The 18,380-nt window shown below is 40.6% G+C and overlaps 1 protein-coding gene across 5 annotated transcripts in view; it reads right to left on the bottom strand.

Moving 5' to 3' along the window:
* Window positions 1-895: 895 nt before the first annotated feature.
* The window catches only part of TBC1D4 (TBC1 domain family member 4), a 157,423-nt gene continuing 139,938 nt past the window's right edge, over window positions 896-18,380 (bottom strand). For all 5 annotated transcript variants that reach the window (XM_045011426.1, XM_045011434.1, XM_045011455.1 and 2 more), the window contains 4 exons: window positions 12,956-13,115; window positions 10,142-10,311; window positions 7,048-7,224; window positions 896-3,196 (listed from right to left, as the gene is read on the bottom strand). In XM_045011426.1, coding sequence (XP_044867361.1) covers window positions 2,963-3,196; window positions 7,048-7,224; window positions 10,142-10,311; window positions 12,956-13,115 — 741 coding nt within the window. In that variant the 3' untranslated portion in view covers window positions 896-2,962. The remainder of the gene's footprint in view (window positions 3,197-7,047; window positions 7,225-10,141; window positions 10,312-12,955; window positions 13,116-18,380) is intronic.

Here is an 18,380-nt window from a genome sequence, read left to right as displayed (position 1 = left end):
ACACTTCTTACCTTAACTTCCCCACACCATCAGTTTAAATTGCATAAGGCATCATTCACTTCCTGTGGATTTGGTGTGCACTGATCAATAGTTTCAGAATATCATATTAGAAGGTGTGTGTGTGGGTAACAGGTGAATGTGTGTGATAAGTGAATGTGGCATACAGGTTCTTTAAACTAACAGTAGCTTTACACATGAAAGTAATAAACTGTACAGACATTTGTAAAAGGGATGCTGTCAGTTTAAAAATCAAGGGAAAATGCTGCTCTGCTACATTCATACAACATCTTCCATTGGCCTGGGATGGTGAACCGCGGCCAGTGGGATCCACGATTGGCCGAACCTGCAGACGCAGCAGGTAAACAAATTGGCCCGGCCCACCAGGGTGCTTACCCTGGTGAGTCGCATGCCAGAGGTTGCCGACCCCTGCCTTAAATTATTAAAACTAGAGGAATTTAAAAAAAAAAAATCTAGTTTATTTTTTGGATTTCCCTCATCTTAGTAAAAATGGACTGGCTATTTTCAATTTCTGATCCCCATGCATTTGCTTTGGAAATACTGCAAGGAAATGTTTATGCAATATGCTCAACCTCTTTATTTATTTATTTTCTGCAAACCAGGAACACATTTTTATTGGTATTAGTTTTACTGTTTATTTCAACTCATCTACCTTTTGGGCCTAAACTACTAATTAGATTTTTTTTAAAAATAAAAAAAGAATTGATAAAAAAAACTAGGGATTCAGGATATAAACTATCACTATCGCTGCTCCAGGCCAAGCGGAGCTGCTGGAAGAGGCATAGGCCGAGGGACTTACATGAAGACAGCACTGTTCCAAGTGAGAAACTGGTACTTGAAATGTGGAGAAATGAAAAAGCCAGAAGCCATGGAAATGCAGCAAAATTACATTTATTGGAAATTCTCCAGGCATCACATGAAAAAAATTGATATACATGAAACAGAGGATAAAGCACATTCAGTGCATTTAAAAAAAAAATAGTATGTATCTGAATAGCTTTGATCTTGTAATACACTGTACTGCAGTTCCCTGGGATTAGTTCCGTATATACATATTAGCTAAAATTTACTTTGAACAAACTGCAAAGAATTGCCTCTTCACTTGGCATTTTTCCATCTGGTGCAATGAAACATTATTGAAATACCAAGTCAGATTCCATGTAATTTTATACACAGTGTAAGAGCTTGCACCCAACTGCAATAAAAAAGATAAATACAGTGACTGAATGAGTACTACCAAATAAGAAAACCACCGTGGAAATAAAACTAAACCCTGCAGCAATGAGCAGCAAAGCAGTGATTCTGTTGCTCTTTTTTTCCTTGAAATTAACATACAGCATTGTGACATAGAAAGCAGTTACATTCAACACTTGCTTTCCAATCAATCTTATGCGTAAATGACACTTTGCTGAATTTGGCACTTTGCTTGATTTTTATTCTTAAAAAAAAACCTGCCTGGAATATAGCATAAATGGTAAGATAACATGATCCATTTTAACGTTCAAGTAACAAATCTGACATGAATTCCAAAATACATGTCTACTACATACAAACAAACCTTCTTGCAGATTTACACTAATCACAGCTGGCTTTTTCAAATCTGTAGGCATCTTACTTATCATCCTTTGGTTGACATACATACACTCTAAGAAATGACCTGGGCTTACCATGCTCTGTCTAGGACAGATTCACTCATGACAGGATAATTAAAATAAGTTTACAAAGACGTGGTGGTAACAGAATACAGGAATAGCATGAAAGCATTAAGCTGCATTTATAATACCTCCTTTCAAATGTGTGTTTCAAACCGATGCTTTAAATTGAAAGGTACATGACATTTAAAGTCTGGCTAGCTAATCCTCTCCCTAAACAGTTTCACAGCACAAGCCTGAAAATTATGATGTATGGTCTTTATCACGATGTATTTGGGGATTAAGAATGTTTAGAAATCCTAGCTCCCCACTTTATCCAGTGCCCCATTACACCTCCCATCCCCAAAAAATTAGCTATATAACTGTTGGGGGAATCAGTGAACTGTGTGACAACAGAAGGTCTTACAAGGTTTCTTTTGCAATTTGAAAACCGTGTCCAGTTTTAAATACATTACCACAACATGTCACCTGTTGGAAATTAAGCTCAGAGTGCAGACCACTCTGCAACCCTATTTCCATCCTTCAATTTCTAATGCCAAACTCCTGGGGTGGGAGAGGCAGGAAGGGAGGTAACAATCATTTCCTGGGTCTTGCTTTTTACTGACTTTTCAGTCTTTTGAGTTATTTAGGCATAACTGTGACATAATGCCTGTCAATTTCAACAGGTATGCGGGAGTAATGTCCTGACTGGCACATTCCAGGCAGCGTATGGCATTATAATTCTTCCTATAAGAGCCACAAGGTGACAGTCAGCATTAGTTATTGTTATATACACACGTCAGTAGAATTAATGACAGACACACGAGTTTATACAGAATTCCACAAAACATGTGAAACATGCTGTTCTTTGGAGGAAAAAATACATTCATCTTTTTCAAGTATTATACTATATATATATATATATATATATTAAAAAAAAAGACACATTATCCTCATTTTGCTACAAGACAAAAGATATGCATCTAGAATGAAATTTTAATTTACCACCACTTTGGGTTTCATTAGTGAAGTTCTGACCTTTTCCTTTAAATCAACTCTAAATATACATCTACTTGTCACAATTAAATGCAACAGTCCTTTATTTCCCATTGTGATATGTACATAACCCTTTAAAAAAAAATTTTGGTAACCTGGGATTTGCATAATGAGAGTGACAAGGCCCATCTGCTGTTATGAGTGTCCCAGCACCGGTTTTAGGCAAACCACTACCTGCTGCTTTCTGAGTTTTTATAGCGGCATACATATCTTTGCTTTCCCTTCATATCTGAAATTCTACCGCCTGCAACTCTTACTTATGGCTTATTTCCATGCTTTGTTCTATTGTTTGGGTTGGCATTTACTTCCTTCAGGAGCAGTTCACAGTCGGACAGTGCTTCTGCTGGCAGGTATTTACTTATTTGCTCAACCGTCTTTTGATATGCCATCTTCTCTTGTTCCAGCGACTGGATTAAGCTCCGCATTTTGTTCTCTTGAGACAATAGGCTTTCCAGGTTGGATTCCAGACTCTGAATTTTAGCATGAGCTAGCTGTAAGTAGTAGTAAGAATATCAATTTACATGACCTTCTAAGAGATTCAGATTAAGACCTTTTATTACCATATGTGGTTGTACTCGTTTGCCTCCATACAACTCATGGATATAATGTGATGATCTGTACAATTGTGTGAGATTATGAATTTTCTGTATGTATCTTTACAGGCTGCAGGTTTTTGTCTATCCCTTGCCTTTCACATGCTAGATTGAAATTCCAAAGGGGAGGGATATAGGGCTGCTAATGGAAGGTCATTAAATTGGGATGGTCCTCTATTCAAATACAAACATCCTAGACAACAGACTGGCTCCACCCAGGAGAATTGGTTTGCCAAGAGAGTGGTTGCCTGGTAAGGAAGACACCTGCTAAAGGCAGGTGATCTGGGAGTCACCTGACAGAGGAACTGGAAGGTTATAAAAGGGAAGGAACTGATCTATTTAAGGAACTCTCTCTGCAGCATGGGGCACGGGTCACTTGCTGGAAGATTCTCTGCACCTTGAAGTCTTTAAACCATGATTTGAGGACTTCAATGGCTCAGACACAGGTTTGATACAGGAGTGGGTGGGTGAGATTCTGTAGCCTGTGTTGTGCAGGAAGTCAGAGTAGATGATCATAATGGTCCCTTATGACCTTAAAGTCTATGATTCTATGAGTCTATTTGGAGTTTTCATCAATTTGGATTAGCTCAAGCAGAGGGAAGTTACTGTAGGAGTCTGAAAAGGCAGTGGAACCCTACCCACCTGAACATGGATCATTCTGCAAAGGAAGGGTGACCTAGACCGAGGGGCACTGTTTGTGATTTTCTATATAATCTGAACACTGCATATTTCTTGTGTGATTAAGCAAAGAGCAATGATTTTAGAATCCCTTACACAGTGTCTGTGAGATTCATCTGTTACACCTGGCAGCTCTCATAAGGGGATGCTAGACAAAGGATCTGCATCTTGAGTGTGCCTAGAGGCCCCAAGACAGCATTCAGATTCTGAAGGCTTAAAACACATGGAATCCAGCTGCTGGATCCCCTCACAATAGTCTGGTGAGTGGCCAAGAGAGGGTGCTCAAATGAATCTGTCACACCTACTTGTACAGACACTGGTTCCATCTCTGAAATAGCTATTTTTAAAAATATTTATCTACGTACCATGGCTTCCTCCTAGCCTGACGCTGCCCAAAGAACAGCTCAGATTCTAAGGATTCTTTGAAAGCTCTCTATGGGGGGTAGGCAAACAGAGAGAACTCAGATGAATGACTGTCGATAACAAGGAGTTGCGGCAGCAACAGATAAAGGCCCATGATTCAGCAAATTCTGTCCACAAGGAACAGACAGAAAGCAAATGGGAGCTTTCCAAAATAGTACCAAAGGAAGAGACTGACATTCTTGGCTTTGACAGGTCCTAACAAGCTAAGAGACTTCTGTAAAAAAATTAAATAACTGGGATAAGAACAGTTACCAAGAGAATCTAGATATCTGATATGGAAGCCACGTTCCTTTTCCAAGTGAAGATGGATGAGGACTACATGTGTGTACAGTGTAAACCAGATTCCTTCATTGAGGAAAGCACAGGACCATGAACAGTGGTGAATGTTTCTGGGAGAAATGAAGGAACCCTAACCAGATACTGTGACCGAATGCACCCTGTATTCACACCCTACACGCTATTGTAATAATCTTTGTACAAAATTTGCCTTGTGAGGTATCATTTGAAAACTAAACTCACTGGTCAATAATATCATGGCAAAATGCATGTAGCAACATTATATGCAAAGTTATGAACAGAAGCTGAAATTATGACTCAAGGTGTTTACCAGACAAGTCACAGGAAGCACCCAGTGGACTCTGGGAGAGATCCAACACAAAATTTGGTTAGCCCCATTGCTAGGAGCCCATTGCGGTAAGGGATTTTACCTTGAGCCAAGTCTAGTTTAAATTTTAGCACGAGAAAGCATTTTATCTTTTTCTCTTGTAACATTTCTGATTTTATACTTGTACTCACTTAAAATCTCACTTTGTAGTTAAATAAATATGTTTTATTCTTTAATTAAAACTAACCGAGTGTTGTGACTTGTTTAGGTAACTCCATTTCAAGTAGAAAACTGTTGGATATTGTTCTATTACAGAAGCAACGGACCTAAAATATCTGAACTGCCCAGGAAAGGGCTGGGCAGTGCAGAACATACATTTTGGGGGAAAATTTGAAACTGGGAGTGTGTTGGAGTCACCCGGAAAGTGGTAACCAAGGCTGACGGAAGCCAGAGTCTGACTGGAGTGTGCTGGCAGGCTGCAGTTATACACAGACATGCAGAGTGTGACCTGAATGCTGGCAAGCTGATTGTGAGTGATCCAAGTCGGAAGCTACAGCAGCAAAGCATTGTGAGGCACTCAACGTTGCAGGGCAGGGGTGACAGACCCTCACTAGTCTGGATTGTACCCGAGAATGTCAGATACTATATATAAAAAAAGGAAACATCAGAAACATGACAGATCTATACACAGGATAGGATGGTTATAGAGGAACAAGAAAGCAGATGGAGGAATGCTGTAATTAGGTAGAATAGTATAGATATGTACAAGGAGAACATCTATGGAGCCTGCCAAGTCAGTCACCAAAAATAGCTATTCTACCCTTTTTGGGGGAGAAAGAGCAGGAACAGATTGAGAACAGGCCAAAGACAGACACTAGTCCAACCAGTAACCAAAACCAAACTGAAAAAGGACCATCACAAGAAAAGAAAGGTGCAAGTGATCCTATTCAGTAGATTTAAAAAAAAAAAAAAAATCAGGGCTGAGACAGCAATGGCCCACAAAAAGGTTCATAATAAATATCACAATAAAGGAGCATGGTAGCTGGAAAAATTGTGGGGATTTTCCACTGAATAGTACACCTGGAAACAAACAAAACCAAGCAAAAGAAAATTTGATATCACAGAATTATAGGGTTAGAAGGGAACGTAAGGGTCATTTAATCTAACCCCCTGCCAAGATGCAGGATTTGTTGAGTCTAAACAATCCAAGACAGATTGGTTTCCAGCCTCCTTTTGAAAATCTCCAGTGAAGGAGCTTCCACAACCTCCCTAGGCAGTCTGTTCCATTGTCCTACTGGTCTGACAGTTAGGACATGAATTTCTTCAGTGATCTGAAAATTAAAATAGAACTGAAGATGAGGCCTACAGGTGAACTTCTGAGATCCTTCCAGTGCTAAATGAAAATAAATAAGTAGATCGCTACTAAAGATTAACTGGTCTGGTCTCATGGAAAGAAGGGTATTGTATTTTGTAATAATGCAAGATAATACAAATGGGGAAATAATCAAAATCCAGATAGCCAGTGGGAGGTATGCACTTAGAATGAAATTGTGCTTTAGAGTTGATAGGGAACATCCAATTGTATCTAAGTTTGTGAGGAGACAGTCAAAGCCCAGTGTGATACAGAGTATGAATGAGCCAGATATTTGCAAACTGATGAAAAAACAAAAAGTGAGGGGGCTGGAGGAATTGATTTATGAGAAGATTAAAAAGGTTGAAGATGTACAAATTATCCAGGAGATAATTAAGAAGGTGAGGATAGACATAATCTACAGGTATTTGGAGAAAGTAAACATCAAGAAGGAAGAGGAATTATTTAAATGGGTACAGAGGACTACAAATGGAGTAAAAAAAAAACCCATCTAAAATACAAAACAAGAACTTCTTGATTGCGAAAGCTATTAGGCTGTGGAACAATCTCCCAATACCAAGTTTTTAAACATTTAAGAAATTGATTTTTTTAATGACTTTAAAAGAAAATCCCCTGTTGGCTGAATTTTAGGAAAAAGTTAATGCATGGTGTTCAAATTCTTTGGCTATTTACCTGTAGCTTCTCCAGCAAGTCCATATTTTGCCTCTTTAGCTGACTGTTGACCCTCTCCAATTTCTCCAAAGGTTCACCATCATCACAGGGATTCAAACCTTCCTGCAGCTCATCCTGTAGTACATGGTACTCTACTTCATAGGCATGAATCTGTTTGGAAATATCCATCTCAAAAACCTACCAGGAGAGGGAAAAAAATAGTTTTGCTTACAACAGGGAGCATTAAATTAATTTGATTAATTGGCAATTCAACTTGGTAATTAAAATATTAAGTAAACCATCTAGCACAGACTTCATTGCTCTGACTAGAAAGGAACAATATTCAGGAAGATTTAATTGGGTCATTATTTTATGGTGGCCAAATAATGACACCAAATGAGAATACAGCTGATTGGATGTCAGGTTCTCAGACCCCGTAGAATTATTCTGCTGACTCATCCAACCACCAGACCATGTGGGTCTTATCAGCTCTAACTCAGAAATATAACAGGTGAAGAGAAAGATATTCAAAGACACAAGTGGGAGTTAGACATCCAGCTCTCATTGACTGTACAGATCCTCTTCTGTACGGACAAGAAGGATGATCCAATAGTAAGGGCAGTAGCCTAAGACTTAGGAGAAATGGATTCAATTCCCTGCTCCATCACAAACTCCCTATATGACACTGGGCAAATCACTGAGGGCTTGGCTACACTTGCAGCTGTGCAGCGCTGGGAGTTAAAGCTGTCTTCGTACAGCTGTGTAGGGAAAGCACTGGAGTGTGGCCACACTGACAGCTACCAGCGCTGCAGTGTGGCCACATTTGCAGTATTTGCAGCGGTGTTGGGAGTGGTGCATTATGGGCAGCTATCCCAGCGTTCAAGTGGCTGCAACGTGCTTTTCAAAAGAGGGGGGTGGGGTGGAGTGTGACAGGGAGCGTGTGGAGGAGAGACAGAGAGTGGATTTTTGGAGCCGACACTGTCAGCTCCCTGCCTTGCAAATTCCAACCACTTCCCCGACCCCTCATTCACTCTTAAATGCAAATAGCCTTCAGACCAGATAAGTAGCTGCTCCGACGGACTCCCTTCCCCCCTCGCCATGCTGTTTCTCTCCTCAAGCAAACACTAGCTGTGGACATTCATCCCCCTGCCTGCCTCATTCACAGCAAACAGTAGCTGTGTTTGTTTTTTAGATAAGCAGCTCCGGGAGCCCCAAGTTCACAACAAAACAAAGAGGCATCATAACAAAACAAAGAAAGTTCTTTAGTTAAAAGCATTATGGGAAAATTCCAGAGGTCAGTTACAGCGTAGTAAGCAGGGCCGGCTCCAGACCCCAGCGCGCCAAGCGCGTGCTTGGGGCGGCGTGCTGCGGGAGAGCGGCAGGCGGCTCCGGTGGAGCTCCCGCAGGCGTGCCTGCGGAGGGTCCGCTGGTCCCGCGGCTTCGGTGGAGCATCCTCAGGCGTGCCTGCGGGAGCTCCACTGGAGCCGCGGGACCAGCGGACCCTCCGCAGGCACGTCTGCAGAAGGTGCACCGGAGCCGCGGGACCGGCAACCGCCAGAGCGCCTCCCGTGGCATGCCACCCTGCTTGGGGCGGCGCAATTCCTAGAGCCAGAGATACAACGCTGTATGTGCCTTGCAAGTGTGGACGGTGAGTGAGTTGCAGCACTGTAACGCCACCACCAGCACTGCAACTCTCCAGTGTAGCCAAGCCCTTAGCCTCTCTGTGCCTTAGTTCCCATCTGTAAAATGGGTGTGATAGTATTTTCCTCCTCAAAGGTTTGTTGTGAGGATAACTACATTAAAGATTGTGAGGCACTTGCACATTACAGTGATGGGGGCTATATATGCATCTAACAGATGGACTGCCTATCTGAGCCTTTGAAATATGGCTTTAGAGAGGCTCTAAAGGAAGAGAGAGACAAAGGCTAGGGTGACACCAGCCTTGCAGAGGAATGTCTTAGAAACAGTCAGCTCAGCAGAAAACTCAGGCTCAGACTGACGTTTGCTGTTTTTCAAGTGACTCAAATCTAAGCAACTCTAGATTGTGTTCATTACTGAACACATACATACTGAGTGACTTCTCCCTCTCATTTAGAGATATGCTTAATACCAGATAACCCAATGAAGTTAATGATGATGCATATTACTATTATGTCTCATTGCTTTTTATCATATATTGTTAGGCATAGTAAGAAGCACACATACCAATTCAATGTCCATGGGGATAGTAAGGCTCTAACATGGTAATCCCAACCAATGAGGTCAGGAATTTGAGAACCATGTTTAAAAAAAGCATACTAGAGTAGAACAGATAGGCTGAGGCATGGGTTGGCTTGCGTTGTTTTCTGGAAAAAGATCCTTTCTCCATCGGTCACGGAAACTGCTAGCAACAGCCATGTCTGAATGGGTTGTTGCTAACATGATTTTAAGCATAGTGCTAACTGAGTCATAAGGATTTTCTAAAATTCTCTCAGTGCTTCAACTAAGGCTGCTCTGAGAAAAGAAGTTAGGGCTTGTTGTTAAGATACGGGACTGGGACTGAGACTCCTTCCCAGCTTTATCACAGACTTATGATGTGAACACCTCTCGACCACAGTTGCCCTTTGGTAAAATGGGAATAATAATTCACAGGGTGTTGGGATGATTAAGCTTAAAAAGTTTTTTAAGTGCTCAGATGCAGCCCATATAAATTCCTAGATAAAGGACGTCAGAAATTTTTCAGTTTAGATACAGCCTCTCTCTCTCTCTCCTCAGTGAAGGCTGAATTTTTCCAGTGACTGTTGTCTCAGACAAGAGAGCATTTTTTCAAAAATACCTTTCTTTTTTTTTTTTTTTTTTTTGCCACTCACCCTTAGTTAGTGATGGATTTTTTAAAAATCAGACTAGAGGCCATCAAAACTATAAAAAATTGATATGACTTACAGATTACAAGTATAGTCCAGAAAATGACTCCTTGAATTTAGTGTCATAGCAACTGAGAGGGGATCTAATTGATATTATATAAATTGAAGTAAGTGACTCATCATTAGCAGAGACCCCTGTATTCATCTTAGGGTTAATATCTTATAAAATAAGTCACACGGAAAGAAATAAAGGGGAAAAAAACCAATCTTACCTGGGTAATAATCTTTTCCATTTGAAGCTTAGTCATGTCTGGGATAGTGCCTTTAAGGAAATCAACAATATTCTCAAAGCTCTCGCATTCCATTACAAGTGCTTCTTGGCTGCTAAGCAGACTCAGAGCTACCTTAAATATGACTTCAGTTCCTTGAAGAAAGATAATGTCTAAAACAGAAAAAAAAATTGTAAATACATTGAAAATAAGGATTAAAACTATTTGGGTTAATTTTTGTGCTGGGATACTTTCCTTTGCCTTTCTATATTTGAGCAGTAGTAAATTGTGGAGGGAAACGAATGTAGGATCCATCATATTTTGACTATGTTATTTTTGTTATTAGAAGATACCAATATTTCAGCATCAGCTTAATAAATGAAAAAATGTACAAAAAATATTTTACTGCCCTTTTACAAATGCAACGCTTTAGGGGAAAAAAGATTGTACGCTTGATGGACAAGCACACTCTGAAGACCTATGAAGTGTGAAAGGCATTTGAGTATTGTTATAATGTATGTGATATTAACCATATTAAGAGAAATGTATATTGTTAATTTTAAAAAAACCCAACATACATTTATTACTGGGAGCTGATCATTAAATGTAATACAGAATGACATAGTTAAGAAATGACTTATCCTACTGTTCACAAGGTAGTAAATTGCTACTTCATTACTGGAAGCTCTTTAAAAGGCTAAAAACCCTACTCATGTCTAAAACCCATAGCAATGCTTCTGTTGTCTATAAGTTAAGGCCCTGATCCTGCAATCTGATTTGCTTGGGCAGATCCTTATGCCCAAATGGGGTAATGTCTTAGCCCCACGGAAGTCAATGGAATTTTTGCCATTGACCTCCACAGAGCCAGGATTTCACCCAGGGAGTCTCATTAAAGTAAGCTGGGCTCTGCAAGGGTTCACGAGTCTGAACAGATGAGATTGCAGGGGTGGGGACTAAAACAATGTTTCTGGTGTAGATCCAGATGCTGTACCTTGCTATATTTATTTGGGGAACAACCACCTATGATCCTCCCTCCAAAAAGGCAACTCCCTGACTTCAAAGTCTATTAGCGCAACAAATCATGAGAATACTATTTTTAAACAAAATGCAAAATAAACCAGAGTACTTATTTTTACTATTTTGCTTCTGTAAAGACAAGCATTAATATAATGAATGAAAAAAGTATTTAAACACTCACAATCATTATAGAGAAATAAATGAACCAACACCTAATTTTCTAAATTGGCCCCAAAATAGGAAATAAAATGTTAAGTCTATTTTTGTTATAAAAGCAAAAAGAGAAAAAATATTAATGACTTAGGAAAAAATAATTAAAAAACAAACAATAGGATAGAAATTAAGCAGCCCCTTTGAATAATGTAGGAATTGAAAAAAAATGAGAGAGGGTGCAGAAACACTTCACAAATGCTACAAAGAAAAAATTGAAAGCAACTTACTATTGATTTAAGAGAAAGTATGTGATATTTTTCTCATTTCTTGATAACTGTAGTATATTACAGTATCTAGATATCTGTTGTATTTTTGGACAAACTCCCACAAAGTTGAAGGCATAAAAAGTAATTTTTGAAATGAAGAAATTTGAAATTATTATTCCTAAACTATTAATAAGATGCAGAAATTCAATGTGATCCTATAAACACTTACTACCATGAGTAGTTCCAGTGAAGTTATTGTAGTGAACACTGCCCTATAGTGCATCAGACCCTAAAAGGTTATCTAAATAGAAAATGAAATGTACTAAAGTTGAAAACTCTTTAATTTTAAATAATACCTGAATAGCTAAAATATTCATGAAATCAAAACTGAGTATAGTGTTCAAGTTACTGGATTCAATAGGTTACTTTAATGAAATCTACAGAAAGAAATGCAGTGAACTGAAAACCTATTGTATCATACTTTTCTCCATAATGATACAATTCAGAGTTTAGAAGTCCCAAAACAAGACTGTACCTCTTGAGATATACATACTGCTCTTGAGTAGTCCTATGCAAAATAGGTTTAATACTTGTATCATCACTAAGGCTATGTTTTAGTCACAGGTATTTTTAGTAAAAGTCACAGACAAGTCATGGGCAGTAATCAACCTTGGCAGAGGTGTGGCCAGGCAGCTCTGTGTGCTGCCTCTGCCCGGAGCCCAGCTTCGCAGCTCCCATTCGCTGGGAACCACAGCCAATGGGAACTGCAGGGGTGGTGCCTTCAGGCAGAGACAGCATGCAGAGCTGTCTGGCCACGCCTCCGCCTAGCAGCTGGGAAAGGGAGATGTCGCCGCTTCCAGGGAGCTCCCCAGGTAAGCACTGTGCAGACCCTGCCTCACTCCAATCCTCTGCCCCCAACCCACACTGAAACTCTGCTGTCGGGGAGCAGCACACGGTGGCCCAAGATGTCCCCGGAGGAAGCAACCGCTGCAGAAGTCATGGAAAGTCATGGAATCCATGACTTCTGTGACAAACTCACAGCCTTAATCATCGTTGTTAATGAGTTAAGTTTTTGATGTCTACTTGACATTTAAAAGTAAAGTTTTTTTTTTAAAGTGGTAGTACAAGTGACTAAAAGCTTCAGCAATTAAGTCTCTATACCGTAACAATTTCCTGTTGCCCGTTTTTTCCTTCAGTTTAAAAACTTTCACTCTGACTTTATTAAAAAATAATAAAAAAAATTGTGGCTGACAACTGGAACAAGTTATCTGGCATTATCTATTAGTATATAAAACAAAGTGCAAAATATTCCCATGAATGTTTTCCCTTACATTATACAGGATATTGTGCTGCTTATGACTGTGATAAAACACTCTCTTACCAAAAACTCTGGCTACAAATCCTAATGGAAACTGAGAAGCAAACAATGTGAGAAACCAGGGTGCAGCATAAAGACTGGGGCTGATTTCATTCTCTTCAAGATGATTATAGAGGTTTCTGTGATAATCATGGAGGAGTCTTGAAAGTTGATACATCTGAATCTATAGTAGGTTTTGAGAAAGAGAGAAAAAAAAATGTTGAGCTCTTCTCCGAATTTTTCAATCACTTCACAGTGCACTTCAGGTGAAATCAACCCCAGCACAGAAGGCCCAGTAAAATGGAGCGTAAGTGGATCCTCTACCTTTGGGTGAATTTCAGTCTCAATGAATTAAAACCAAACACTTGAAGTAAGAAGGAGCAGTTTGAGCCAGACCATTTACTATTGAAGTACCATCTAAATTCACAGATTCTAGATTTTAAAGGCCAAAAAGAACCAATATGATCTAATCTAGACCCCTGTAAACAGGGCATAGAACCTCATCCAGCAATTCTTGCATCAAATCCAATTACTCCAAATTACCCTCCAGGTCAGCCCTCTCTCACAAAAACAAACCCCAGAGAGAAACCACCCAATCCCATTATGGATAATAGACCAGTGGTCAGGGCACTCACCTGGGATGTGGGAGAGCCAGATTCAAATCTCAGCTCTGTACGATTTAGAGCACGGACTTGAACCCAGCTTTTCCACACCCCATGTGAGTGCTCTGACTCATGGGCTATTGTCTAGAATGTGGTAGGTCTCACTCTCTCCCATTGGAGCTGTTGCATTTTGGATAAATAGTTAAATATTCTTTGTGCCAGAGTGATGGGGGAAAAAAGAGAGCAATTGACTATAGCCCAGTGGTTCAGGCACTCACCTGGGATGTGGGAGAATCAGATTCAAGTCCTTGCTCCAAAACAGGCAGAGTGGGGATTCAAATCTTGGTCTCCCGCATCCCAGGTAACCACTGGGCTACTGGATAGACTGGGATAGATGAACACATGCATGACAGACAGACCCCAAAATTCTCACCCCATCTGTCTTTTGTGTGCACCCCAAACCAGTAACTGTGCTCAGAGCACACCTACTGGATTGGGTCCTGCATACAAAATAGGTGGGAGAACAATTAGTTTGAGAATCTTGCTGGGGCTTAGGCATGCGTAAGGGCTCTGAGCAGCTCGTTAGCTGCGGAGGCAGTACCAGAATTTAGGTGACTTTGCACATAGCTACTGGCAGAAATGTGGGTCCCACAGGGACTTAGGTGCCTACAAGGTTAAGCGGCAGCTGAACGATGGTTTTGAGAATGTCAGTGGCACCTTAATGTTGGATTTAGGTGCCTAATTACCTCTTTGAATCTAGCCCTTAGGAGCCTAAATCCAACAGGCTTTCAACAAGATACAACTCACAAATCCTGATGTCACTTTTGAAAATGGGATGTAGCCTATTTAAGGTGCTTCTGAAAATGTTACTCCTTGTTCCTCCCCAAGCAAGAGATGCATTAATCTAGAGCTCCTAGAATTCAATGGGCAAAGGAGAATAATAGAACAGTTAGCAGTGACCTATAAATCCATCAATAATTCTTTCTATGGGAAAAAAATATTGTTCACATCTTAGTAAAGCCTTATGCACGTAAACTATGCAAGCTTTCTAATCCTCCCCAAAACCAAATAGGATTTGGTTTTAACTACATGTTCCGTTTAATTAGCTTTTGATCCTCTAGCTAAATCATCCTTTATAATCTCTTTAGCAGAGAAAACTTGTGTATTTTTGTCTAAAATAAGCTATTCACCTAGAAACCAGTTCTGGTTATTAAAAGTCATTTTTCTTTAATAGATGGAAAACAAAGCTAGAAATGATAACACTTTCCCATTAAAAAATAAACAAGAATGAGCAGAGCCGGTGCAAGGATGTTTCACACCCTAGGCGAAACTTCCACCTTGAGACCCCCAACTCCTGCTCCCCCACCCTGAGGTGCCCCCCCCACCGAAGCTCCCTCCCTCCGCCCTGAGGTGCCCCCTTGTGGCAGCTCCCCACCCCCCACCCTCCGCCATGAGGCACCCCTCGCACCCCAGCTCACCCCTGCCCCACCTTCTCCATGAGCACGCCGTGGCTGCTTCACTTCTCCCGCCTCCCAGGCTTGCGGTGCCAATCAGCGTAGGCGCCGCAAGCCTGGGAGGTGGGAGAAGTGAAGCGGCCATGGCGTGCTCGGGGAGGAGGCGGGGCAGGGGTGAGCTGGGGTGGGGAGTTCCCCTGCTTGCCGCCCCCGCCCCCTTATTTGCTGCAGGAGCCCTTCCCCCTGCTCCAGCTCCCTCCGCCTAAATGCCGGTGGCGACCAGGGCGGATGAAGATCTGGCTGCCGGGGTCGCTGACTAAGAAAATGGCGCCCCCCAAATCCCAGCACCCTAGGCCTAGGTCGCCTAAATGGTTGCACCGGCCCTGAGAATGAGCATGAATGTTCTTCTTAAAAAAGAGGAATTTATGGATATATGTCCATCCTATTTGACTTCATCAGAGTTCAGACCACAGAAGTTGCAATGGATAAAGTAGTTTTCCCAGATAAAGTAATTCTTTATTCCTTTTCACACTCTCTGCTTCATTATAAGAGAACCAGCCTGTAGTTTAAAAATAATTTGTCTCAGACTCAAAAAAGAGAAATACTCCTCTTATTTATTAAATGGTACAAGTCCTGTGACTGGGGCCTGTCCTGCCCTACCTCTACCTTCTACCTCCTACCGCCCTCCATCACCCCCCCCCACCAAAAAAAAGATGGGTTAACTCTCAAAGGTATCTACCAATGGGTTGCAGATGAAGGGGTAGGGGGAAAATTAACCTAAGTTTTGACCATTGTTTATTAAATGGCCATTGCCAGCTATATATCTGATCGCCAAGCCACTCAGCCAAAGGCTGGCTTCTTCTAGATCTGCCACTTTCATACTTTGCTGAAGTTACACAAAACAAAATGGAAGTTGGTTTTGTACATCTCTGAGCCTCTATCTTCTCAGTTGTGAGTCAGAATTGCAAACCTCATGCTGTCATTATTTCTGATTGCTGTGTATTTACCACCTGCTCCCAGGGTCTCCATATGCTAAAGAACGCATTCACAGAGTCAGAACAGACATTGAGAAGAGATGTACAGTGTCATCAAGCATAAACCTCACACTATGGTCTGAAATTCCTCCTGCAGAAATATGGAAAAGACAACTCCCTCCTAATGTAAAATTGGCCCAGTCAAACACATGCAGTGCAGGAGGAAGCCCAATTTGAAACTCAGACTTCAAATGTGTGTGAAAAGGTTGAAAATAGGGACTACATCTCCCTGTCTGTGGCTCACGCAATTCAAGCTTTAAGGAGAGAATCGGGTTTTGCATTCACTAGTTAGAGCAGCATTCCACGAAATAAAGCACTAAAACCCAATGCTTTCTCTTTTTGAGCCATATGCAGAGACAGTTCAAGGTTAACTAGGGCCCATATCCACCAGGATATGGGTGAGTCAGGTAACACAGAGACAGTTAGACTACATCCTTTTCATGAGTCTCTGAGGAAAATTTGTAAGTGAAGGGTCTAACAACGTGGCCCTCCTACTTTCAATACAGCAAATCCACTACTGGAAATAGCCATTCCAGGAAAGAACATAAATGCATGAATTGTCAGACTTGTCTGAGGGCATATAACATTGTAGTGGCTCGTTGGTCTAGGGGTATGATTCTTACTTAGGGTGTAAGAGGGCCTGGGTTCAAATCCCTGATGAGCTCTGTTTAGGGGAGGGATAGCTCAGTGGTTTGAGCATTGGTCTGCTAAACCAGGGTTGTGAGCTCAATCCTTGAGGGGGCCATTTAGGCATCTGGGGATTGGGCCTGCTTTGAGCAGGGGGTTGGACTAGATGACCTCTTGAGGTCCCTTCCAACCCTGATATTCTATATGACCTGCTGATTTTCATTCACCATTGAATAATAGTTCAATAATGAAGTATTTCTAATGCAAGCATATGATACCAAATACATTCAAAGTCTACTTAGTGGAATTACTACACCAGATTTCAGTTTTTAAATTGTCACAAAAATTCCTGTTTTAGAAAGCTAATAGTCCAAGGTACTCAAAGACAGCTACAGGTTTTTTTTAAAAAAAACTCATAATAAAAAAGATCATCAAACTTAGATTACACAGAAGAGGGCTCTTTCCTAAAGAGGGGCTGAATTTTGGATAACTAGTTGTTTAGTACGTTTTTAAACTTTGTAGCCTAAACTTTACATTTTTTCATTGAAAATGTATAATATCTATGTGAATAATACAGAAGTGTGCTGGTTATAGCTTGACGATTACACATTTTCCCACATTTCTTCTCTCTGCCATTTTTATATCAGAAAAATCCGTGAATTGATATATCATTTAGAATAGCCAGAAGAGATAATGTCCTATCAGTAGCCTAACTGACCACTAGATGTCACTGCTGATCTAATTTGAGAGAAATTTTATTCTGAGCGAGTTCTGGTATAAAATGCTACAGCCAATCTGACATGGGCAGGAGTTGTGCATGTTTTCCCCATACAGTACAGCTGTGATAGAGCTCATGAGTCTTAACTCACAATTCCCTTGCAAAGAACTTAAGCCTCTCAACTGAAAACTGCCAATCATACCAAATTAGGTTGAGGCTTCAAGATGCAGGCAAATGTCTGCAAAAGACTGAGATGAAACTGAACCCACGCTTGCAATGAAAGCAGAGTTCAGAGCTCCATTTTCTAAAGGTGAGAGCCAGTTACTCAATGGCCATCTAGCCTCCTTTAAAAAGGGACTAAAATGTATTCTATCCAGGTGGAAGCCAGAAATTGAGACAGTTTAGTTGAGAGAGGAGACAAATTAAAAGAAAACAGGATGGAAGAATACAAAATAAATTAATAGTACGAGAACATAGATCAGGCACTTCTGTTTACTCTGTCTCACATTACAAGAACATAGATATGTTCCATGTAATTGAAAGGCACACGGGGAATTACATTTCTAACAGTGGTCAGCATTTATGAGGCCTATTACAATTACTCTTTGTGGGAACCAGTATATTTGAAAAAGTTATCTTTTGATGAATAAGCTGCAGTCTCAGGCCTATAGTTCCTTTTTTAACATTAGATACAATTGTATTCCATTGAGTTGGAGATAGTTGTGTATCCACATCTCTATTCCAACTCTCAAATGATGAATCTTTGGCAGAAGTTTTTTGGGCCATAAAATTGTAAAAGGACACCACTGGCCAAGAAAATTCAGGAACTTTCCTCCAAAACAATAAAAGTTCTGGAGGTTCTGGAGCTCCCAATGCATCCTGTCCAAACACATTTGTAAGTTAATGCTTTAAATGGAGATATTTCCATAGTCTGGAACAGGGCAAACCAAATTGTTGCTGAAGATCTACAAATGGTTTAAATTCATCATTGTCAGTTAGCTGCAACAAAGTGAT

Source organism: Mauremys mutica, chromosome 1 (assembly GCF_020497125.1).
Source record: "Mauremys mutica isolate MM-2020 ecotype Southern chromosome 1, ASM2049712v1, whole genome shotgun sequence".
NCBI classification, from domain to species: domain Eukaryota; kingdom Metazoa; phylum Chordata; order Testudines; family Geoemydidae; genus Mauremys; species Mauremys mutica.
This window is presented reverse-complemented; position numbering and strand designations above follow the sequence as displayed.